General features: G+C 42.2%; 1 protein-coding gene across 2 annotated transcripts in view; it reads left to right on the forward strand.

Moving 5' to 3' along the window:
• The window catches only part of CD86 (CD86 molecule), a 65,760-nt gene that overhangs the window by 14,626 nt on the left and 26,384 nt on the right, over positions 1–24,750 (forward strand). Inside the window, exon 2 of one of the 2 annotated variants that reach the window (XM_003825185.4) lies at positions 21,675–21,724. The exons of the other annotated variant lie outside the window; for it this stretch is intronic. Coding sequence (XP_003825233.1) covers positions 21,675–21,724 — 50 coding nt within the window. The remainder of the gene's footprint in view (positions 1–21,674; positions 21,725–24,750) is intronic. 2 annotated transcript variants of the gene reach the window in all.

Below are 24,750 nucleotides of genomic sequence, written 5' to 3' on the forward strand. Positions count from 1 at the left end.
CCCTAGTACAATGGTACTTTTTCTAAAATGCATACACCCTAATGCTTACCCTTTTGACAATTTTTTCATGAACCTACCTTTTAATATAAGCAAATTCAGTCTTCAATCCAAATAAGTGTATTTTGCTGCTGAAGCCACCATGTGATTTTGAGAGATAGTGAAGACAGACAGTCTTCTGCATTCACTTGTAGAATCCTGAAAATACCTCTTGGTGTCCCTTGCCTTTCTGACTTCTTGCTTGAAGACATCTAGACAAAAATGTGTCCCTGGGTCCTAGTTTCTGGGTTCAGAAATTGATCGAATGCAAGAAAACAGTACACATTGCCTCTTCCTTAGCATGCATGAATGGTAGGTGTGAATTTGCATCATGAGAAAGTAAATAAAAGAAGATTCCCCAGGGCAGCTAGGGAGGCAGAAAAAGCCAGCCTAGGATGGGAGTGGAGGACGTGTTAGAGGTTATGAAAGTGAGGGTCCATCCTACCCCACCTCGGTAACTCACTGGTATGGTATAAATGCAAAATTTTGGCTCACACAAAGAAAAATACTCAACTTCTAATGCTTAACTATGTAAAATTTGCTTTTAAAGTACAAGTTAAAATTGTATCGCTCCTCAAAGAAACAAGAAACTCATTACATTTCTAAGAATGTTCCTTCAGAAACATGGAACTGAAAGCTATTTTTAAAAATTGATCTGGCCCTTAGAAAACTGGGGCCTTTTCTTTAATTTACCTAAGGAATTGACATAAAAGTCTAGGGTTCTGCACCAGAAAAATGCAGAAAGTGTCAAAATAAAAGACAGAAATACAAAAGGAGACTTTTTGCAGCAACGTTCTATGTATAGCATTTGATTCCAAGGGTGCAACATGGGGAAGTGAACATGTGGACTGTGAAATTGATGCTAATTTTCTTTCCCACTAGTCTAGCAGCCCTCTAAAATGTCACATTATTAATTTAGTTACTTTACCAGAAATCCGTGTATGTGGTTAGCATGTGTGTTTTTTTTTAATTAACAGACTTTACTTATTTTTAGAACAGTTTTAGATTTTCAAAAAATTGAGCACATAGTACGAGAATTCCCATCTACTCCCTTTGTGGCAAACAATTTCCCCTATTTTTACCATCTTGCATTAGTGTGATGTATTTCTTACGATTAAGCCATTGTTGCTTCATTATTATTATTATTTAAAGCCCATAATTTACATTAAGTTTCTCTCTTTGGGTTGTACAGTTCTATGGATTTTGACGAATACACAATGTCATGTATCCACCATTATAGTATCATACAGAATAGCTTCACTGCCCTAAGAATCCCCTGTGCTCTGCCTGTTGACCCTTCCCACCCTTCCCCAACCCCTGGAAACCACTGATCTTTTTACTGTCTCCACAGTTTTGCCTTTTCCAGAATGTTCTATCTTTGGAATCATACAGTATGTACCCTTTTCAGATTGGCTTCTTTCATTAAGCAATATGAATTTAAGTTTTCTCCATGTCTTTTCACATCTTGATGGCTCATTTCTATTTATTACCACATAATATTCCATTGTCTGGATATACCACAGCTTTACCAACTGAGGGGCATCTTAGTTGCTAATTATGAATAAAGTGGCTATACATATTCATGTGTAGGTTTTGTGTGGACATAAGTCTTCAATTCAATTGAGTAAATATACCTAGAAGTGTGACTGCTGGATCATATGGTAAGAGTATATTTAGTTTTTTAAGAAACTGCTAAACTATCTCCCAAAGTAGTTTTACCATTTTGCATTCTTTTCTTTATTTTTTTTTATTATACTTTAAGTTTTAGGGTACGTGTGCACAATGTGCAGGTTAGTTACATATGTATACATGTGCCATGTTGGTGTGCTGCACCCATTAACTCATCATTTAGCATTAGGAGGTAAATCTCCTAATGCTATCCCTCCCCCCTCCCCCCACCCCACAACAGTCCCCAGAGTGTGATGTTCCCCTTCCTGTGTCCATGTGTTCTCATTGTTCAACTCCTATCTATGAGTGAGAACATGCGGTGTTTGGTTTTTTGTCCTTGCGGTAGTTTACTGAGAATGATGATTTCCAATTTCATCCATGTCCCTACAAAGGACATGAACTCATCATTTTTTATGGCTGCATAGTATTCCATGGTGTATATGTGCCATATTTTCTTAATCCAGTCTATCGTTGTTGGACATTTGGGTTGGTTCCAAGTCTTTGCTATTGTGAATAGTGCCGCAATAAACATACGTGTGCATGTGTCTTTATAGCAGCATGATTTATAGTCCTTTGGGTATATACCCAGTAATGGGATGGCTGGGTCAAATGGTATTTCTAGTTCTAGATCCCTGAGGAATCGCCACACTGACTTCCACAATGGTTGAACTAGTTTACAGTCCCACCAACAGTGTAAAAGTGTTCCTATTTCTCCACATCCTCTCCAGCACCTGTTGTTTCCTGACTTTTTAATGATTGCCATTCTAACTGGTGTGAGATGGTATCTCACTGTGGTTTTGATTTGCATTTGTCTGATGGCCAGTGATGGTGAGCATTTTTTCATGTGTCTTTTGGCTGCATAAATGTCTTCTTTTGAGAAGTGTCTGTTCATATCCTTTGCCCACTTTTTGATGGGGTTGTTTGTTTTTTTCTTGTAAATTTGTTTGAGTTCATTGTAGATTCTGGATATTAGCCCTTTGTCAGATGAGTAGGTTGCAAAAATTTTCTCCCATTTTGTAGGTTGCCTGTTCACTCTGATGGTGGTTTCTTTTGCTGTGCAGAAGCTCTTTAGTTTAATTAGATCCCATTTGTCAATTTTGGCTTTGGTTGCCATTGCTTTTGGTGTTTTAGACATGAAGTCCTTGCCCATTCCTATGTCCTGAATGGTAATGTCTAGTTTTTCTTCTAGGGTTTTTATGGTTTTAGGTCTAATGTTTAAGTCTTTAATCCATCTTGAATTGATTTTTGTATAAGGTGTAAGGAAGGGATCCAGTTTCAGCTTTCTACATATGGCTAGCCAGTTTTCCCAGCACCATTTATTAAATAGGGAATCCTTTCCCCATTGCTTGTTTTTCTCAGGTTTGTCAAAGATCAGATAGTTGAAGATATGCAGCCTTATTTCTGAGGGCTCTGTCACTATACATCTACTAGAATGGGTAAAATCCAAAAATCTGACAATACCAAATGCTGCTGAGGATGTGGAGCAACAGGAAGCCTCATTGCTCCACATCCTCAGCAGCATTTGGTATTGTCAGATTTTTGGATTTTAGCCATTCTACCAGATGTGTAGTGGTATCTTACTGTTTTAATTTGCAATTCTCTAATGAGGTATGATGCTGACCATCTTTTCATATGCTTATTTGCTGTCCGTGTACCTTCTTTGGTGAGGTATATGTTCAGATCTTTTGCTCCTTATTAAATTGGGCTGTTTGTTCTTTTATCTTTGAGTTATAAGAGTTCTTTGTGTATTTTGGATACCAGCCCTTTATCAGATATATCTTTTGCAAATATTTTTTCCCCAATCTTTGGCGTGTCTTTTTATTCATATAATGGTTGATACATGTTTCTGCTTTAAGGAGGAAGGGTTTTAAAAATACAATTTACAGTAGCAGTAAAAATAAAAATTTATTGCAAATGTCTTATGTTCACTCTCAGGTGATGTCAGGGAACTATGGACCCAGCAGGGTTTAATTAAAGGGGAGTGTCAAGTCCTGGGGGCTGTGGCTGACAATCCTCCTTTATTGGCAATTGTGCAGCAGGGCTGGGAGTAAGAAGACAACCCAGTCCTGAGCTGCATCACTTCTAAATTAAGAATAATTCAGGAACTGTGTTTACAGTGAAATCCTGGCCCTTCTCACATAGATTATATTATGCATAGGATATGAATTTCTGTCCATGAATCCAAGTACATATGAAATCATCACTTTGAAAATTTCCTTTAACTCAACTTAATCCCACAGGTGAGCCTCAATTCTGCCAGTTGAACAAGAGACTGTAACTGGGTCATGCAGGAGTCTCCTTCCTTTCCTGCAGCCCAGTCAGAATTCAAGAAGTTCACCTGGTAACTGGAAAATGATGGAAGGGCCTCAAGTCCCTAGTCTGTCCTGGTTGCCATTGGCACCCTTACTATCTGAGCCCATAGTGGTCTGTGAAGTCCGGCAGCTCCCTGCCCCCATGCCACAGTGGGGAATGAGAATATCTACTGATGCTGGGCCCCATGAGCAAAGCATGCTGCCTTTCTAGGCATGAGCCATCACACCTGAGGTTGCTACCCCCTCGGGAGCACTGACAGAGGGGCAGTTGGGTTTCTACTGCTCACAGGACCCAGACAACCATCCCCTGCCCTCCCTTCTTCTTGCACTTCAAAAGCACTCTCTTCCTCTCCTTTCACCTCTAAGCCACCGGTATCATCTCTTCCATGGGCTTTCACAAAAGTCTGGATGAACCTTTGAACTTATATCTCTTCTGCTTTCCCCCTTGCACAAACCTCTGCATCAAGAAAGCTTAGAAAACAACCACTAATTAACGTTTCAATAAATAATGCTGCTCTAATTATTTGTGGAAACTATTCTGTATTAGAACTACCATCAGCACCGCCTCCTAGAGTGCTTTTAGACTTGACCACTGGCCGCAGGAGGCCACTTCCATATAACAACAAACAGATGGCTGAAATTGGAAAACTCAGCTAAATGTTCAGATGTTTCTAGACTCCCACGGGTTTCTGGCTGTGGCACATGGAGTAGATCCTGACTGTGTGGTCCTCAGGGGACTCTCTCTGGTGAAGTTTGGTGAGGTCAACTTCCACACCCATACACACCAGCTACTGTGTGTAGCCTGTCCTCCTCTGGTTGCTTCTACTTGCAGCCTTGGCCTCTTCAGTCCTGAGAGCGTTGGAGAATGAGGCAGTGGAGGAAGCAGCACCACACAGAAAGCAGTTTCTGAAGTAACCTCAGCAACTTCCTCCTCACCAAACACAAGGAACTGATCTTCTCCACTGGGCTCGGCCTCTGGTTAGCCAAGGACAACACTGTTGACCACCATCACGGTTGGCCCCACTCCACCCTTGGCTCTGATGACATATGTGGGAGTCAGAGGAATTTTGATTGGCTGACTGCTGGCCTGTCACACAAACAAGATGGGGCAAGGGGGTTGCGATCTGACTTGACATGTGAAAAAAAAAAAAAAGCCGTGGTCAGCAACCCCCTGCAACTGTTGAAAGGCTAATTCAATCTCTGACTCTTTAACAAAAGTGATCTTGTTCACTGCCTGTTCTGCCCTGAGAGCCTTCTCTGCTAGGAGGTAGGTTGACTGACTCAGGGAGAAGGGTGCTGGTGGCAGAGCTGCCAATGGGTGAGGGTCCTAGAGACTATCGACATGAGGGGCAGTTGAGAACACTGTAGTATTTAGCTGAGAGGAGAGACTATTAATAAAATTTACAAAATCAGCTTTCAGCTATTTGGAAGGGTTTATATAAAAGGATAAAATAATATGTTCTGGTAGTTCTAGAAAACAGGACAGAGACAAGTAGCTGGTACTTATGGATTGGAGGAGTGAGTGGCAGTAGTTTGGGGATTATTTTTTAAAAAGACATTTTTCTGTTAACTCTCTTTTCTAATAGTGAATTTCCCAACCTGACAAGTAAGAAAGCACAGGCTAGACACGCATCTGTCATGACACTGAAGGGGTCCTTGCTTGAGTGAGAGACTGGAATGATGAGTTTTGAGGTCCCTTACAGTCCAGCAACTCTAGCTAAGTTGGAGAATAAAAGAATTCCATGACACTATATCACCCCCTCATTTCTGCTGCCTGCCTCACCATTCATCTCTCTTTACTCCTTTTAATATCATTCTACGTTACAGCATTGGAGGAGGCTGCTCTAAATAGGAACTGAAATAAGTAGATTAAAGAAGTGCTATGGAAGGGAAAACAATAAAACAACTTGTTTTTTAAGAGCCTACTATTGCCAGGATCTGTGCTAAGCACCATATATATGCCATGTTATTTAACCGTCATGACATGCCTATGAGATATTTAGTATTACTTCTGTGAGGAAGCCAAAGCTCAGAGAGGTTAAATAACTGCCCCAAGAACACACAGGCATTAAGTAGTGGAGCAGGGTTTGAACACAGGTCTCTATGACTCCAAAGTGCAGTGTGATATGTTATTTTTACTGATCTGTTTATGGAAAATGATACTGCTTTCTAATTTAGTATTAACACAAAGATTTTTTTCTAAATAGATTTACTTAAAGTATGTTATAAAAATACTATATAAATAATGAAACAGATTTTACATGAGTATGAAGTGGTACTAGTAGCTAGAATGATGAAAGTTTGGGGAATACTACTCCAAATATTTTGATAGCTAGCCTTTCAATTTAGCCTGTCTTATATTCGGACTGCTGAGTACAAGGAAAAGAAGGAAACATGAAAATTAAGTGAAATATGAGTTACTTCCCCTGTGCTCTGATAGGTGGGTAATTGATCATATGTCACAATAAGAAAATCAAATGAACCCTTTCAAACAACAGCAAAATCTGTGATTGTAAAATCCAGAGGAAAACCCCAGGTGGGATCTATCTGTATGAAGGATGAAATTTCCAAGGTCTGAACATAGAATGGCTGAGAGGAAGTGATGACCCTGTGAGTCAAGACCCTGCACCCTGGGGGAGCCATGTGGGTTTGAGAAGCCCTGGGTGAAAGGTGAAGGGTTTTACAGGCCTGTTTACAGACCTCTGTAGTGACAGAAGGGAGATCTTTGTGCAAAGGTCAAAGTAAGAATTGGGAAAGTCTGAAAAGAAAACAGGAAAGTAATAATGAAGATGAAATAACTACTTGGCATACTCTGCCACATGATTTACAGGCAAGGTTTCCTTTGTTTTTCACAACAATGCAGCAAAGAAGTGATTATGAGTCACATTTCATAAGTGAGAAGACTGACATTCAAACATGTTCAATAACTGGCCCAGGGTCCAGTGGTCAAGCCAGGACTGGACTTCGGACCACCAGTTCCAAACCCACATCCCTTCCCTTGCACCACACGCTTTTGTGTGGATGACCCTCCCCAACCCTGTCAACAACAAACTGTCACTTTGTCACTTTTAATGTCTCCTGCTTCACAGGACACAGCTAGCCTCCAAGAGATCAGGGAGGCATGCCCAGAGGGTGCTGCTTCTCTTTTTTTAAGCTCAAGTGCCACAGACCTCAGAGGCACATAAATGTCCCCCACACTGAGCAGAGGACTTTGCAGTGCCTGATCAGGGCAGAAAAAGGAGGCATGCACCTGGGGGAGGATCACATACGAGTGAAAGCTGTCCCCGCTGAAGCAGTAGGTTTGGAGAAATCTACTGGGCATTTACACACCTTTCCCACTTCTGCTTATGACTTGTAGCCAAACTCAACAGTACCACCCGCTTCCAGGAATAGTGTACCAAGGTAACAGACACATTCTAGATTCATACAATTGGGGTTAGATTAGGATCATCTGAAAATGAAGGTTGTGTATGTCAATTGCCTTCTAACAGGATGGGTGGAGAGATGTACTTAATGAATGATTTTGGGGAAGGGCTAGAAGTGAAGCACATGGCCTCTCTGCCCTCACTCATTGAAGGCTGTCTTCTGAAGCCCTGTGGAGCTCAGTGCCTGCCACATGGTTGCCCACATTTGTTGAACTGAACTGCATTTTCATCTATGGGCTTCAAAGGCTGTGGGTACTCTGGGATCTCTGGGAATCTGTCAGGGAAGGTGTCTTTGTCATGTTTGTGGATGGGGCTCCCTTTGGGGGTTTCCCAGGGCTTTACACTCATGCTCCGAGGGTACGTTTGTAGTCATTCTCATCAGTGGAAATGCCCACCTGCCGGCAGAAGTTATTTGGAACCAAGCAAGAGCACTGTCCCTGGCTGTGGTGTTGTTTCTCTAGTCAGTTCCCCTTTCTGTATTTGAGTTCTACCGTCAGTCCTGGCATTATTTCTCTCTCTACAAGGAGCCTTAGGAGGTACGGGGAGCTCGCAAATACTCCTTTTGGTTTATTCTTACCACCTTGCTTCTGTGTTCCTTGGGAATGCTGCTGTGCTTATGCATCTGGTCTCTTTTTGGAGCTGCAGTGGACAGGCATTTGTGACAGGTATGTTTGTGGAGGCTTAGACGCCTAGGGAGTGGCATGAGATAAAGCTGCAAGCTGCATCTGGGGCAGAAATGCTGATGTGCTAATGGCCAGCCAGAGAATGAGTAAAAGGGATTGCAGAGAGCATGCTTAAAACCTCTGACCATCAGGTTTGCTTCTCAGATTGACTACATTGGAGGTGGGATATTACAAAAATCTGTCTCTTCCTGCCAGATCCCTTCATCTGTTTTTCGTGAGCTAAGAGACAAAATAGGCAGGAAATAGAAGGTGCCACTTACCAAATAATTGGCAGCTGTTCTTGGCTTTGGGGTGCTGGGGTCTCCGAGCAGCCTCTGCTCTAGAAGAAGCAGTCCAAAGATGTCAGCTCGTCTCGCCTGAGTCCCCTGTGCCAGTGGGAAATCCAGAGAAGGGGGATTTCCTCCTCTTGCAGCCTCTCTGCAATGGACTTACTTGGCTTTCCTGTTTGACCTTTCCCTTCTCTGGTCCAGAGACCCTTGCCCAATATTTCTTCCCATCCAAGTGCCCCATCCCAATATTAGCCCCACTTGGCACCAGAGACCAAGATCTAATTTAAAAAGAAATATTCTTGGGTCAAAAAAGAGCCCAAGCAAGTGATTGAACATACCGTGTTTCACATACGGTGAACCTATTTGCATTTGCATTTGCAAACGGGCTTAAAATATCATCTCTATTAATAGTAATTTAAGGTTCTGGAGAGCCAGGTGAAAATAGTTTTTGACAAAGGGAACTTCCTACTCTCCTTAAACTGTAACAATGAAGGAAATGAACTGTTTATCTTACATGTAACCTCAATCTTGGGACTAAGGCCCTGTACTAAAATGCGGCTATTTATGTGCTCAGACTTGCAGTTCGTGTTATGTCTGCTGCTGCAGATACCATTAATATTATTTATGTGAGCTATCCTGTGTATAATGGAAGCTTTTATAAATCTCTATTTATTTATTCCTAATATAGTTATTAAGTGCTTGCTATGTTCCAGGTACTAGGGACTTAACAGGTAGCATAAAAGACATAAGGAAAAGCTGCACTCTTGTTTTCTAGCCCAGTGGGGAAATCACATTAATTTAATCACACTAAACATGACTACATAGCAATAGTGCTTTAAAGGGAAGGAAATTGTTCTATGTGACTATATCAGCTGATTAATTACTAAGCCTTTGCATTTGATATTTTGGTTAGTCTATTCTTCTTGAATTTCATATGCCTCTTCCTGGGTGGGGGTGAGGATGGGATTTTATGGAGTTGAGGCTAGGGCAGGTAGGGAGAAAACATGAGAAAGATGAAGAGATAAGCCAAGCCAGATTCTTCAGCAGAAAAATCAAGGTTGAAATACCATGTTTCAAAAATCAGACTGAGGTGGGAGTTGAGGTTAGGGGTCCCTGGGCCAGGGGATTGAAGCTTCAAAGAGATAAAACTAGAGCAAAAGCAAGCACAGAGAGTGGCAGAGAGGTCCCTGGGCATTTTTCCACAGTCCATTCTAGTGCTGGCAATCCACCTTTCATGGCCAGGCAGGTAAGAGTATTTGTGGGGTGGGAGAAAGGACAGGGCCATAGGCTGGGCACACAGCCCTTTACTGGCCCTTATCTCTCCTCTCTTCTCCTATACAGCGCTGTTTCCGAACTGTACATTGGCTTACACTCGGGCTGAGGTTTGGGAAATAGGCGCCATTTTGAATATGTGTGGAGGAAGAAAAGTGTGTCTTCAGCACTTTCCACCTCCCCATCACGGCCCTGAGACCTCAACACCGGGAAGCATCTCGTTCCCTATGGGTCCTCCTTTATTCATGGACGGATATGATTCCTTTCTAAGTTCCATGTCCTTTTTAGATAAATTAACTTGAACCTAATGCCTAATGGCTTAAAAACAAACAAAAAAAAACCCTCTTCCTTCCAGCTAGCATTTGCATTTTAACAGGGGCTTTCAAAAAATGCCTTAGCCCAAGGAATGAGTAATGTGGGAATTCCAAGCAGCAGGGTAGGACTGGTGCACAGAATGGGGAGAGAAGGCCCCTCAAGTTGTGGCCCTGAAATGTTGGCTTCCTCTCTTTGACCATGATGCCGTTTCTGAGAAAACAAGAATCCGGCTACCTTAGGGGACCAGGATGGGCATGGCTCCCTTTTAGTGAGTTCTATGAGCCTCATACCTGGCAGTCAGAGCCCTCGAGTGGATGAGCACAGACTAGAAGAAGCACTGTGAAACTTTGCATGATCCTTACCTTTTTGGCAAAAAGGAAAAAAATTGTTCTCAAATTCATCAATAGTTTGAAATAGGGTGTGCCTTGATTCAGAAAGTTTCAATTCTAGATACAACTTGGAGAACTAGGCGTGTCTTGTACACAGATTTGCTCTTGGGGAACCGGAAAAGCTAAATGCTATCGCCATGCTATGCTCCTTCTTCTAGGCCAGTGAGGGGAACACACTCTTCATTTTAATATTTCAGTTGCCTACAATATTGGAAGGTGGATAAAAGCACCCTCTGCTCCTTCTAAATCTGCGAAGACATTTCTTCTCTGCACCTACTCATCCTTGATGCAGCTCTCCTCATGTCTGTATGGAAACACTGTGCTCTCAAATGAGTTTCAGAAAGAACAACTCACGAAAGAAAACAAGCATTCGGTCAGAAAAATCTCCACAAATGGGGGATAAGGGGTATTTGCTCCAAGGAGAGACTGGAAACCAAGTCAGACATAAAATCCAGCCTAAGCTAGAAGGAGACATGGCTGGTGGGAGCTTGAGGAAAACAGAGCTCAGGATGGAGGACGTCTCCACCTCCAGTCATGTCCTCTGTCCACCAGACACCAAGAAGTGTTCATGTTCCATCGAGGCAGCCCTCACACCCATCCCTTCCTCATCATGCCGACTGCCTCTTTACTGCTTCAGGCTCACCATCTCAAGTCGACGAGCCTGTAATACTGGCTTTCTTGATCACCCTGATACCAGCCGTCACCTCTTGACAGGCTTATTTTCTTTAAGCTGTCATTACACCATTTTTCTGCTCCCAAACTATTACTTCCAAACTTCCAATTTTCTGTTAAATTAAATATGAATTCCTTATTTGACTTTCCATGCCCTATTAAGCTATCTTGCTCCTTGCTTTACTTATAGAAACTAATCTCCCATTATTTATCCAAAGACAACCTCTGCTGCAGTCCAGTCAGCTTTTCTTACTGTCCTATAAAAATTCCACGGTCACTCCTCCATTTCCATGTGTCCTTAAAAACTGTTATTTGATTGTGTCTCAGAAAGTTGTCAAAGAATATATACCAATGAAAAGCATCAAAAAGGTTATACTTGATGTTATGTGTGTATCAAAAATATGGCTGAAATATTTATCCAGTGAAACTCAATCAACACTAAAAAGTGGTTCTTTTGGAAGCATCAGTTCTTTGAGACCCATTAAACAGATGCCTCGGATGCAGGGTTATTATATTATCAGGAATCTGTCTACGGAAGAATTATTGGAAGCTTGCAAAGCCTTTCAAGGACAGAAGAAGATAGCTACCACATTGAGTTCTAGGAAATTAACAATTGTTATTGTTAAAGGAAGACAGCGTTTCTCAGAGGAAGACTGTTAAACAGTGCAGTGGCCCAGGCTAACAGCCCTCATAAGTGGGAGTATCAGAATGAGTGGACTTAATTACTTAAAACCAATACAGGGTGGAACTTCATCTGCTATAACAGAAATTAACTCGTGCAAGTTCTAACATGCAGGGTACAGTTCTGAGACCAAGTCTGACTCACCTGTCAAAGCCCAGCTCAACTATTACCACCTTTACACCACCCTTCCAAGCTGTAGGAGTGCTTGCTGTTCTCCATGTCTTCTGAAGCCCTGGATCACTTGTAGCCAGCTCAGCAGACTCTACCCAGACAGGGATCCTTTAAATGTACCATATTGTCTACTGCGTTAAAAATGAGAGGAACTGACTCAGGGTGAGAGCGATGGAGTGTCCAGATGTTCTCCTTTATTTCTCCTTATTCCTGGAAATGTAATGAGAATCTTAGAGGTGAACTGAAAAGTTATGAGTTCAACCACTTACTCAATTCGAGGTTCGCTCCTAAAATGTCTCTTCTGTGTTATCACCCCCACTTTTGTTTGAATAGTACTTGTGACAGGGAGCTTATCACCTCACAAGAAAATCCAGTCATTGCTTGTAGCTCTCTATGAGAAGTTTTCCATCATCTGGAACTGAAATCTGGCTCCCTGTAACTTTTAGTTATTGGAACTACTTGCCCTTCAGCAACAGTGTATGTATCCTCCCATGGAAGGGCCCTTACATATTTGCAGACACCCAGCATATACTTGCAATCTTTTCTTCTTCAGGTTCATTACCCTAGTCCTTTTAGTTGTTCTTCATTTGACATAATTTCATTATTCACTAGTGAACCTTGCTGCCCTTCCCCTTGATAAACCGAATTTGTCAGTGTCATTCAAGTATAACTGACCTCACAGAACGTGATACCACAAGCGATGTGGTCTGATTAGCACAGAGTTCAGTGAATGAATCCTACACTAGGATTGGATGAAATTTTAGTTAGCCATACCACACTAACACTTATGTGATTTTTATGTTTACTATGGATAGACTATTTCTCCTGTGTCCACTTCTTCCTCTTACACAGTTGTTATTTCAAAACTGAAGTACAGATTCTTACACTTACCCTCAGGAAATTCATCATGTTAGTATTAGTCTCTCTTTTCAGGCTTTATGAATGTTAATTCAGCTAACCCATTTTTGAGCTATCTGTCTCATTTTGTGCCATCTGCACAGCATAAGTTTGATTTCTGTTGCTTTTATTAGTAGTTTTACTAAATACATAAAAGTGAAATAGTGAAACACAGAGTCTTGTAGCATCCACTGTGGGATCAGTCTTTTAGACAAGAATGATGCAGTTGCTGAGTCAAATGAATAAATGAATAAATCAAACAATACTTTGTCCTCATTTCCCATATTGATCTATCACCATATCCTGTTAATTATAATTCTAAATATTTCTTGATCTATCCACTTTTCCCTTACTTCATCTGCTACTATCCCAGACCAAACAGCCATCTTCTTTCACTCAAACAATTGCAGTAGCCAACTGATTGGTCTTCCTGCATCTGTCCTGGCTTCCCTATCATCCATTTGCTACACAGAAACCATGGTCATCTTTTCAAAATGCAAATCTGATGATATCAGTCTCAGCTCTAATTTCTTTGGTGGTTCACATATAAAGACTGAAATCTTTAACTGACCCATAACACACATGTGATCTGGCCCCTGCTCACCTCTTCAGCCTTGTCTTTCACCTGTCTCTTCATTTTGGCCACAGGGACCTCCTCGTACCTTCTCTCATGTGCCCTCCTGCCTCAGCGCCTTTGCATATGCTGTTCCCTTTGCCAAGAACTCTTCCTGTCAACTCCCAAGCCCTTCACCTACTTAGCACCTACCTATTCAATCTGTTCTGTTTGCCTATTGGTACGTTACAAACTGTCCCCAAACTTAGCAGCTTAGAACAATGAATCCTTTACCCTCTCTCACAATGTTTGGGGTCAGGAATTTGAGCTGGCCTTGGCTGATTTTTCTGTTCCTCATGCCATCAATTGATATCACCTGATGTTATTAAGCTGATGGATGGGCTGATCTGGAGATGCGCTGTCCAGTTTGGTAGCCACTGGTTACCTGAAATGCAGCCAGTCCTAATTGAGATGTGCTATAACTATAAAACACCCACATGATTATTGAAGATTTGGTGCCACCAAAAAAATTTAAAATATTCGTTAATAATTTGTATTCTGATTACATGTTGAGATTATAATATTTCACATACATCAGATAACATAAAATATGTCATTAAAATTAATGTCACCTATTTCTTTTTAATTTCTTTAATGTGACTACTACAAGTTTTCAAATTATATCTGTGGCTTGTAATTGTGGCTTGTATTATATTCTTTTTTTCTGAGATGGAGTCTTACTCTGTTGCCCAGGCTGGAGTGCAGTGGCGTGATCTCTGCTCATCGCAACCTCTGCCTCCCAGGTTCAAGTGATTCTCCTGCCTCAGCCTCCTGAGTAGCTGAAATTACAGGTGCCCGCCACTATGCCCAGCTAATTTTTGTATTTTTAGTAGAGACAGGGTTTCCCCATAATGGCCAGGCTGGTCTCAAACTCCTGACCTCAGGTAATCTGCCCACCTCAGCCTCCCAAAGTGCTGGGATTACAAGCATGAGCCACCACACCTGGCCTGTTTTATATTCTTATTGGACAGTGCTGATCTAGAGCAGGAGTCAAGCAGTTTTTTCTATGAAAGGCCACATAGAAAATGTTTTCAGCTTTGCAGGCCATGCAGTCTCCGTCATAGCTGTTCAACTCTTCCATTGTACTGCAAAAGCAGCCATAGATAATAATTTACAATAGACATAGCAGTGTTCCAGTACAACTATTAATAAAAATAGGTAGTAGCCAGATTTGGCCTACAGGCTGTAGTTTGCTGACCCTTGATCTAGAAGATCCAAGATTTTATTCATATGTCTGGTGGCTTGGCAGGGATAGGTGGAAGGTTCACCTGGGACCATTGACCCAAACAGCTATACAGTCCCCTCCAGCATGATGGTCTCGGGGTAGTGGGACATCTTACGTGGTGGCTCAGAACTCCAGATAAGGTACTCCCAGAGAGACAGGTAGAAGCTGTGAGGCTTCTTATGACCAAGCTCTCGAAGTCCCAGAATATCCCTTGTACTGTATTCTATGGTCAAACAGGTCACTCAGGCTAGCCCAGATTCAAAGAGAGGAGATCCAACTCTACCTCTTCATGGGAGGAGGAGTAGCCAAGGATATGTGTTTCTTTTTAATCTATTATATCATTCTTCAGATCTCAGTTTAGGCTGGTCCTGTTATGGGCTCTCAAAGTACCATGAACCTCTCTTTTGTAGCACTTGTCATAGCTAGTTTTACATTTCTCTGTATGATTACTTGATCACTATCTTGCTTTTCTACTAAACTGTAGGCAACCACGTGAAGAGGAACTGTTTCTGGTTTTGCTCATTATATTCCTAGCACCAAACACAATGCCTGGTTCAATAAATATTTGTGGAAGAAACGAATGAATGAATGAACCAATAGCAAATGAATGAATGAGTAATAACTGTATCAATATTAATCCTACATTTCTCCATATTGCTGTCACGTATATCACGAGATACTCTGTCAGAAGCCTTGCTAAAATTCAAATATATTTGATTCCCAGTAACCTTCTTATTTTGTAGTTCAGAAACTTTATAAAGAAGGAAATAAGCCTATCTTACTCCTCCCAGTATCTCAAAGAGGGTTTCTGCCCTGAGCTGCTCAAGAGGGTTTCTGCCCTGAGCTGCTGTTCATTCTGCAAACACTGCTCGAATACCCACTGTGTGCCAGGTACAGAGAGTTCTTCTCTGCTGTAATCTGGACAGGCACCAGCTTCCCAGCGTGGGTTTAGGCTTCAGGTGCACACTACTGTGTACCATCTAAGCCACACCTAGAAGAGCTCTGGGGAAATATGACTACTTGGGCAGAAAAGGAAGGAACTAAGAAGAGGTATCTTTGTGTCTGAGGTCTGAAGGAGCGTGTGGGCTCTTGTTCAGGCAAAGGGCAGGATGAGGGCAGGTGGGGTGGCAGCAGCCAGTAATGGGGTGGGACAGGGGAATGCAGAGGATGGAACTTCAGGTCCTGGTGCTCTGAGAAGTAACGCTGTGCAGCATGTCACACCCAGAGGCAAACCAAGGCCCCAGGGAGCTGATGTTGCACTGGAGCTCTACTCTCCTCTCAGCGAGCTGGTGACGTGCCAGTCCAGCAGGCCTGGCTTATCCAACCACAAGTATGAATCGGCAGAAGGCAATGAGCTGGGCCCTGAGTGCTGCTGGGCTGAGGCCGACCTAATCCTTCCTCCACAGAGACTGTGGTGTCCCCTGCTTTGCTCAGGGTAAGAACTCTTGTATACCTCACGAGAAGCCAAGGACTACCTACCACCTTCCACACTGGCCCTGGAGCCTGCATTGTAGTTATTTGTGGACACTTTTTCTTCTTTTTAGTGCCAGGTGAGGGACCAAGGCCTACATGTCTTTACAACCCCTCAATCTCTAGAACAAGTCTGACACTGAGTAGATGTAGCAAATGTTTGCCTGAAAGACTACCTCAATAAATAACCTTCTGAGGCACCAGCAAACTTCTCAGCATTTTTCCTGATACTCCAGTTACCACTAACATTCTAGACAAAGTTGTGAAATAAATCTTTTTCTTTGTTGCTCTCCAACATCTACTGTGGACCCCTCCTCTCACTTCCTGTTTCATCCTCTCTGCACTCCCCTGTCCCACCCCATTACTGGCTGCTGCCATTCCACCTCCCTCATCCTGCCCTTTGCCTGAATGCGAGCCCACACGCTCCTTCAGACCTCAGATACAAAGATACCCCTTCTTAGTTCCTTCCTTTTCTGCCCAAGTAGTCATATTTCCCCAGAGCTCTTCTAGATGTGGCTTAGACGGTCCACAATAGTGTGCACCTGAAGCCTAAATCCACGCTGGGAAGCTGGTGCCTGTCCAGGTTAAAGTGGAGAAGAACTCTCTGTACCTGGCACACAGTGGGTATTCGAGCAGTGTTTGCAGAATGAACAGCAGCTCAGGGCAGAAACCCTCTTGATGCAAAGGGATGCTTTGGGGCCCCTTCTTCTCCCACCCCAGTCTGTCTCTCTGAGAGTCCTCTCGATTCCAGGAGCCACCATCACACCTGGCCCTAGGCTGTGCTGCTCCCGTCTGTCTCAGAGGCTAGATAACATCAGAGTCCTTTCCACTGGCTCCTGTGGCAGAGCAAAAACTGGTTGGCATTTTTAAAGGTGCTACACCAGTGTGAGAGAAACACAGTGAGGCTGCATGGGTTTAAATCTCAGCTGTACCATTTACTAGCTGGGCAGCCTAGGGCAAGTACTGTGACCTCTCTGAGACTCCATTCCTTCATCTGTAACATGGGGACAAATAATCTCACCCTGTTGTGAGCAGTAATAGTATGATTAATCATTTAGCCAACTCTTATTCATGTTCTCTGATGGGCCAGACATACAAAGTAAGTGAAAGTGGATTACGGCAGGTGCTCTTCTTGGTTTCTGGAGTGAACCTCCATTTACATGGAGGCTCCTCTTTTTAGATTTCTGACTAGTTCACCCACCTTATTCATAGACCTTATTCTGTGCTTAGCTGACAGAAATCTCCTCTCAGAGAATCCCCCCGGTAAATTCTTAGGTTCTTTCCTCTTCCATTCCCCTTATTGCTCTCTCCCTCCGAAGGCAAGAGTTTCCACTTTACAGGCCCACTGGAGAAAGTTATGGCTTCTGGTTGTGGTTGGAGGTTCATTCCTGAGGGAGTGGGGACATTTCTACACTTCTTCATGGCCAATGACATTGGAGAAACTGGCTTCCTAACCCAGCCCACACCCTCGCACACACACATCACACATCATGGCTAGAATGGAGAGAAATTCTTCATATGGGGCACTTGTACTTCATAAAAGAAAATCATATCAATCTTGAGTATTTTAACATCCTATTACAGCAGGGTCACTGATAAACTAAGTGTCCAGAGTATTTTCTAGGATGGTGTGTGGTCTCCAAATTAACATTAGTGAAGCTTATTGGAAGGATTGTTACTCCTGGGCCAGGCCAGGATTTTGAGGAGAGATGTGTTTGCTGTCACCAAATCCTTGACAGACTTTGGCAGAAGTGTGTTAGGCTTACTCTGGATAGCTTCAGAGTACAAAACTAGTATTGATGGAAGGAAGGTAAGGAGAAGCAGCTTCTAACCCAGGGGAAGAGAGAGTTTCCAAACTGAGAAATCAAAAATGGTACTGATTCCTTGTCAGGGTCAGTGCTTCTCCCCACTGTGTGAATTACAGGGGCCATTTGTCCAAGATTCCTCAGAGCAATACTGATTTCATGTAATTATTTGAATGAAAGGTGATTTGTTAAATTTATAGTAAAATATAATTTGATTTGTGTCCCTGTTTGTCATGCCACCCCAGAAGAAAAATTGTCTTTGGTTAGGTCGAACATAATGGTTTTTTGGTTTGCAAACCATGAGCGATTCCCATATTAGGTGGGAGTTCGGATTCAAAGGGCCCTCTTTTTTTTTTTTTTTTTTTTTTTTTGTAGTAGCCAGCCTAATGAGTAGGAAGTTGTTCTCACTGTCATTTTATATTGAATTTATTTTATTTTGAGTATGACCATCTTTTCAAATGTATGAGATAGTTATTTCCAGTTCCACATACTATCTGTACATTTCTTTTGCCCGCTTTTAATTTGGGTCTTTGGCCTTTTTCTTATTGATTTGTAGAAGCTCTTTTATACATAGAAAATTAATGCTTTGTGACTAGTTGCAAATATTTTCAGTTGCTGAAATACACAGTAGGTGTTCCATGTAAGAGCTGAACAGCTGGTTCCTGATTGCTGTCTCCCTCCCTTCCAGCCAATAGATTTCAGAGTTTGGGCATTACCTATTGAGCCAAAGCTGACACCACACAAGCGCAGAGCATGGGAACAGAGTTCTCTGTCTGATTCCTGTGAGCTTTCTCATACTAAATCACCAACAGCAACCTACTTATCACAGAATATGAGAATTGAACAAGGGTCGGCAAGGATGTGGAGAAATTGGAGCTCTTGTTCCAGTTGTCGATGGCAATGTAAAGTGATGTAGCTGCTATGGAAAATAGTGTAGCAGTTCCTCAGAAAATTAAAAATAGAATGACCACATGATCTAGCAATTCCCCTTCTGGGTATATACCCAAAAGAACTGAAAGCAGAGTCTTAAAGAGATATTCATACAGCCGTGTTCATACCAGCATTATGCACAATAGCCAAAAGGTGGAAGCAACTCAAATGTCCATCAAAAATGAATGGATAAACAAAATGTCGTATGTACATACAGTGGAATATCATTTAGTCTTAGAAAGAAAGGAAATTCAAACACATGCTACAATGTGGATGGCCCTTGAATACATTATGCTAAGTGAAATAAGCCACTCACAAAAAGACAAATACTGTATGAGTTTACTTATACCCTAAGCAGTCAAATTCATGGAAACAGAAGGTGGAATGGTGGTTGGCAAGAGCTGAGAGGAGGAGAGAAAGAAGAGTTATTTTTTAATAGGTATAGAGGCTTAGTTTTGCAAGATGAAAGAGTTCTGAGGATGGATGTAGTGATGACTGCACAACAATGTGAATGTATTTCATACCACTGTACACTCAAAGGGTGAAGATGGCAAATTTTATGTGTATTATGCCACAACTAATAAAGATTTCTAAAACTTATGAGATCTAATTTCACCGTTTCCTATTGCTAAAGATCACAAATTAGAAAACACATTGGCATAAGGTACATGAAAATAAGCACTCTTGTGTTGATCAGAGCATAAACGTATAATCTCATAAACTAATAAAGATTTCTAAATAATAAAGATTTCTAAAACTTATGAGATGTAATTTCACCGTTTCCTATTGCTAAAGATCACAAATTAGAAAACATGTTGGCAAAAGGTACATGAAAATAAGCACTCTCGTGTTGATCAGAGCATAAACGTATAATCTCAGGGGAGAACAATTTGCAACTATTCTTCAACCCTTTGGTCAAACAATTCTGCTTCTAGGAATATAGCTTACTCCCACCTGTGTGATATGGCATATAATCAAGGTTTTCCATTGCAACAAAAGATTGGAAACAACGTTAAGTATCCATCACTAGTGGTCTGGAAATATATATATATATTATTGTCATCCAATAGAATACAATAGACTAATATGCAACTTTTAGCATGAGGATACTCGTTACATGCTGATACAGAATAATCTCCAAGGTAGTCATATGTGTGCAAAACCGTACATAGTATGCTACCATTTGTGCTTAAAAATAAAAAGAAAACAGAATATGGGTCAATGTTTTTGTTTAGTTTTGTCTAAAGTAACTTTAAGTAGAGGCAAGAAACTGGTAACATGTAACAGTGATCACCCCTGTTACCTCTGTGGAAGAAAACTAGACAGCTAGGGGACAAGGCTGGGAGGCAGACTTGCTTTCCACTATTTATCACCTTTATCTTTCAAATTTAGTACCATCTACATTTAGTACCATGATCTATTCAAAAATATTTATTAAAAAAAGAAAAGGTATAGTCTAGAAGGAAAAAAAACATAACAGACACTTCTAGCCCAATGTCCTGCACTGGGTGCTATGAGAGCAGAGGAAAGAAATACAGATGGCTTCTAGACAACACCGTCTGGGGCATACATTTCTGCTATTCGATCAAGAATAGTTGTGCATCTTTTCCTGGAAAGAATTGATTTGTTTTTATCAACAGACCTATGAATTTAGTGGACAGACCTGTGAATTAATTCACTGGTTAGGTTTTCCTTTTTACATTGGCTGTTAAAAAGCTATAAGCCAAATTTATGTCCCCCTCAGTGCAAATTGGGCAGATTTCTAGGGCAAGCATTTAGCACTGGCCTTGTCCTTGGCTCTGTATCATATTCCTGTATTTGGTTTGCTTTTCCACCTGTTTCTCATGTTGGTCATCTTTCCTGTGTATGGCCATACCATCCTGAATGTGCCTGATCGCATCTAATGTTGGTCACCTCTCCTTATTCTTTGCTTCCTTATAAGCCACTAAGCAGCCTTTTTGGTGCTAGTTAGGGTAAGTGCGTGGGTAGTGAAGGAGGGAGGAGGGAGAGGAAGAAAGAAGATAGAGGTTATAAAGCAAAGCATATCCTTTTTCTTGGCTTCATCATGTAGATTAAGTGAATTGCTCTCAAAGCGTGGTCCTTAGGCCGGCAGCATTGTCATCACCTTATGTTGTTAAACATAAAAATTCATGGGTTTCATCCCAACTTACTAAGCCAGACTTTCTGTGGTTGAGGCCCAGGAAACTCTCCAGGTGATTTTTACTCACTTTCAAGTTTGAGAACCACAGGAAAACAAAAGGAAGGCTGATTTCTAAGCGTAAATGCAATACTAACCGATTGCCCCCATCATGCCTGTTATGTTGGTCAAGATAAATAATACTAGCTACTGCAATAATGAATCCCTCAAATTTTATTTTTTGCCAATATCACAATCCATTGTAGATCAGTTGTGGGAGAGGTGTAAAGAGAGCTGCTTTATTAGTTTATTAAGCAAACCAGATCTCTTCCATTGTGAGACTTTGCGATTTTCTAGGCCCTTGGACATTTCCTCTGGATCCCCTGCTGCTAAGAAGGCAGGAAAGGGAGGAAAGAGAGGAGACTTTAGCAGCCAGATATGGAAGAAACATCTTTTCTGCCCACAATTCCATTGGCTAGAAGCCAGTCTCATGGCCTGTATAACTGCAGGGGAGGCTGGGAAATGTGACCTATCGATGGAGCTAAGAGCAAAAGGAAATGGCTTTGATGAAGCCCTGGCATTGTCTCTGCACACCCGAGAACCCAAGTGAATCCCAAACTCCACGTCCAGGTCATGTTTTGGTGAACATCGGTTTTCAGTTTCCTTTTCTAATCAAGTTTTACCTTTTTTTTCTTGACTCTAGCACTATGGGACTGAGTAACACTCTCTTTGTGATGGCCTTCCTGCTCTCTGGTAAGAACCTTTCAGCTTTGTTAAGTCCTGGAATCCTACTGTCTCCTGATGAGTCTGACCACAGCAAGCCCAGGCCTGAGACTTGGTGGGTTTTACTCACTTTCTACTGAGCATTGTACAAGACCACATGCAAAAAAGACTTTCCTGGAGAAGAAGGAAGTGTTATGATTGAGAGCAGCTGATGGCAGGCAGCTGGGATGGAGCTCTCCCCACTGTGTGCTTCTTCCTCCTCTGCAGTCTCACATCAGTGAGCCTAGATGCTCAGAGTAGGGTAGCCTGGCCCATCCCATGGGGATGGGGGAAGGCTGCTGCACTGAGGCCCCTGAGACTTGACTCTTTTGTTCCACACATATTCTCTTCTGGTCTTCTCTGACCCTGTTTCTGTCTTTCTCAGGCTCCTAGGAAACAACTGACAGAATTCCAAAAGTCTCCCTTCATTCGGAGCACTGGCTTTCACGTCCCTGACTTCCCTACCCTCTCTCACTCCCTTCCCTATAGCCCATGCACATACATCATGGTTGCCACGGCTTCCTGACAACTATGGATGTTCAGCTAATTGTGTCAGCTGATTTATAGTGGAGCCAATGAAGCTGAAGCTTCAGATCCCTCCATTTGCACAACCCTTTCTAAATCCCCCTCAAGACCCTGTGAAGGGCCCCCTAGCAGTGTGGTCACATGTCTTATGCTTTGGTAAAATTTGAATAAGTAAGATATTTTAACCACAATAAGTTATGACCACTGTCTCCTTCCTCTGCAACTTTTCCCTCCATGCCATTCTCCTCCTGTCTGGTGGTGTTAGCAGTCAGGGGCATTTTGTATTTGAATTCTACATTCTTTTTCTTAACTATCCACCACCTCCCCTCAAAATTTTAACAGCATCCAGCCTCACAAAACTCAGATCTTCCCTGTTTACAGTTCCACTTTGAGTTTCAGTTTCTTCATCTATAAACAGGAGTTGGCTGCGGTCCCTGCCATGTATCCTGTGACTCAGTATCTCGTAGTTACTCCTGGCCCACCCCTTCCTGCTGCTCCTTGTCTCCACCTGCAGGCCTGAGAGGGAAGCCACCCCACTAAGACAGGGAGGTGAACTGAGCCTGAAGTTTGGCTACAGCACCCACAGGCCACCAGCCATGAGTTCACCTCCTCCAGATGGCCACACACCAGGCCCTTGGCCACTGTCCCCATGTCTGCTGTGGATGATGAGGAGTCAGGGAACTACAAAGAGATGGTCCCTCAGATCCATGCTGGCTGGGATAAGCCTTTTCAGATTTCTGTTTTTCTGCTTAGCACCTTGAGCTTGTGGAGTCCTTGAGTGCGAGGTCTGTAGATGTGCCAGCTGATCACTGACTTAGGTAACAACAGCAGCTTCCAACCCCCAGGGCCCATGACCTGCTACCTTAGCTCCTGGGGATGTGGGAGGTACGTGTGTGTCAGAGAGCAAGGCAAGAAGACTCTAGAGAACATTATCCAATAAGATTCCCTTCTCATCCCACTTCTTATTTATTTATTTTATTTATTTTATTTTTTGAGACAGCATCTTTCTCTGTCACCCAGGCTGGAGTGCAGTGGCACAGTCACAGCTCACTGTGGCCTCGATTACCTGGGCTCAAGCAATTCTCCCACCTCAGCCTCCCCAAGTGCTAGAATTATATGCATGAGCCATCGCACATGACTTATTTTATTTATTTGATAAATGCATATATACACACAGTCATGAATCGTTTAACAACAGGGGTACGTTCTGAGAAACATATTATTAGGCGATTTTGTCATTGTGTAATCATCATAGGGTGTCCTTACACAAAACTAGATAGCATAGCCTGCTCCATACTTAGGCTACCTGGCACAGCCTATTGCTCCTAGGCTACAAGCCTGCACAGCATGTTACTGTGCTGAATACTGTAGGCGTTGTAACACAATGGTATGTATTTTTGTATCTGAACATATCTAAGCATAGAAAAGATACAGTAAAAATATGGTGTTATAATCTTATGGGACCACCATTGTATATGACTGAAATGTGGCTGTGCAATACATGACTGTATATGCATATATATCCCTTACTTTGTGCCTGGTACTGTTCTAAGTACCTCATAAATATTAACTCATTTGAGCCTCACAATAACTTTCTGCTTTAGGTCTTGTTGTTATTTCCCATTTTAAGATGTGGACACTAAAGCCCAGAGAGGTGAAGTAATTTACCCAAGATCGACAGAGCTACTAAGTGGCAGAGCTTGGATTCACACCCAGCAATGTAGATTTAGCATTTGTTCACTTGACTCTTCTCCTAACTCTTGTGGTAAACCATGAATAAGTGGTAAGACTTCTTCCATGGGGCCTGAACAGCTTTGGTGGATAATATAGCTTCCGCCTCATCCATGTTCATCCAGTGCCTCCTCCCCATCACCTGCAGCTGACACCTCAGTTGACCCAAGAGCTTGGGCCCAAACCCTTCTCATCAAAGTGACCAGCCCAGCTCTCAAGATCTGGGAGAGAAGGAAGAAAAATGCCCTGGAAACACATTTCCAGAAAACACTAAACTGGAACACCATTTCCCACCAAATTTTCTGACTCCGCACACTGAAAGTGAGAAAGTAAAGCCGAGACACTCTATGAAAACTGAGTTCAGGTGTCACTTTTGCCCTTGACTTGCCATTGACACTTCTTAGAAGTTTCTTAGCTCCTGAGAAAAGAGTTATCAATATTGAAAGCAACAACCTCAAATGGTAACCGTTTAAGTTTTATGGTGGTGAGAGAATAAGTGACTATATTTTTGGCAGTACAATTTTAAAGTGGAATAGAAAGCCCATGACATCAGATCAGAAAATAACATTGCCAGTAATTCACACACAATGAAAAGCAACAAAAAATCAGATTCTATTTGAATTCTTTCTTCTCAGGGCACACCTCTGCTTACTGGGCTGGTGAACAGTGACCTAGCCACAGGGCCGGCTTCCAAAGGGAGAAAGGAGATGCAATTGGCCCACATAATCCACTCTCAAAATGTAGAGCTGAATAATTCATTT

This window comes from Pan paniscus, chromosome 2 (assembly GCF_029289425.2).
Source record: "Pan paniscus chromosome 2, NHGRI_mPanPan1-v2.0_pri, whole genome shotgun sequence".
Classification (NCBI taxonomy): Eukaryota; Metazoa; Chordata; class Mammalia; order Primates; family Hominidae; genus Pan; species Pan paniscus.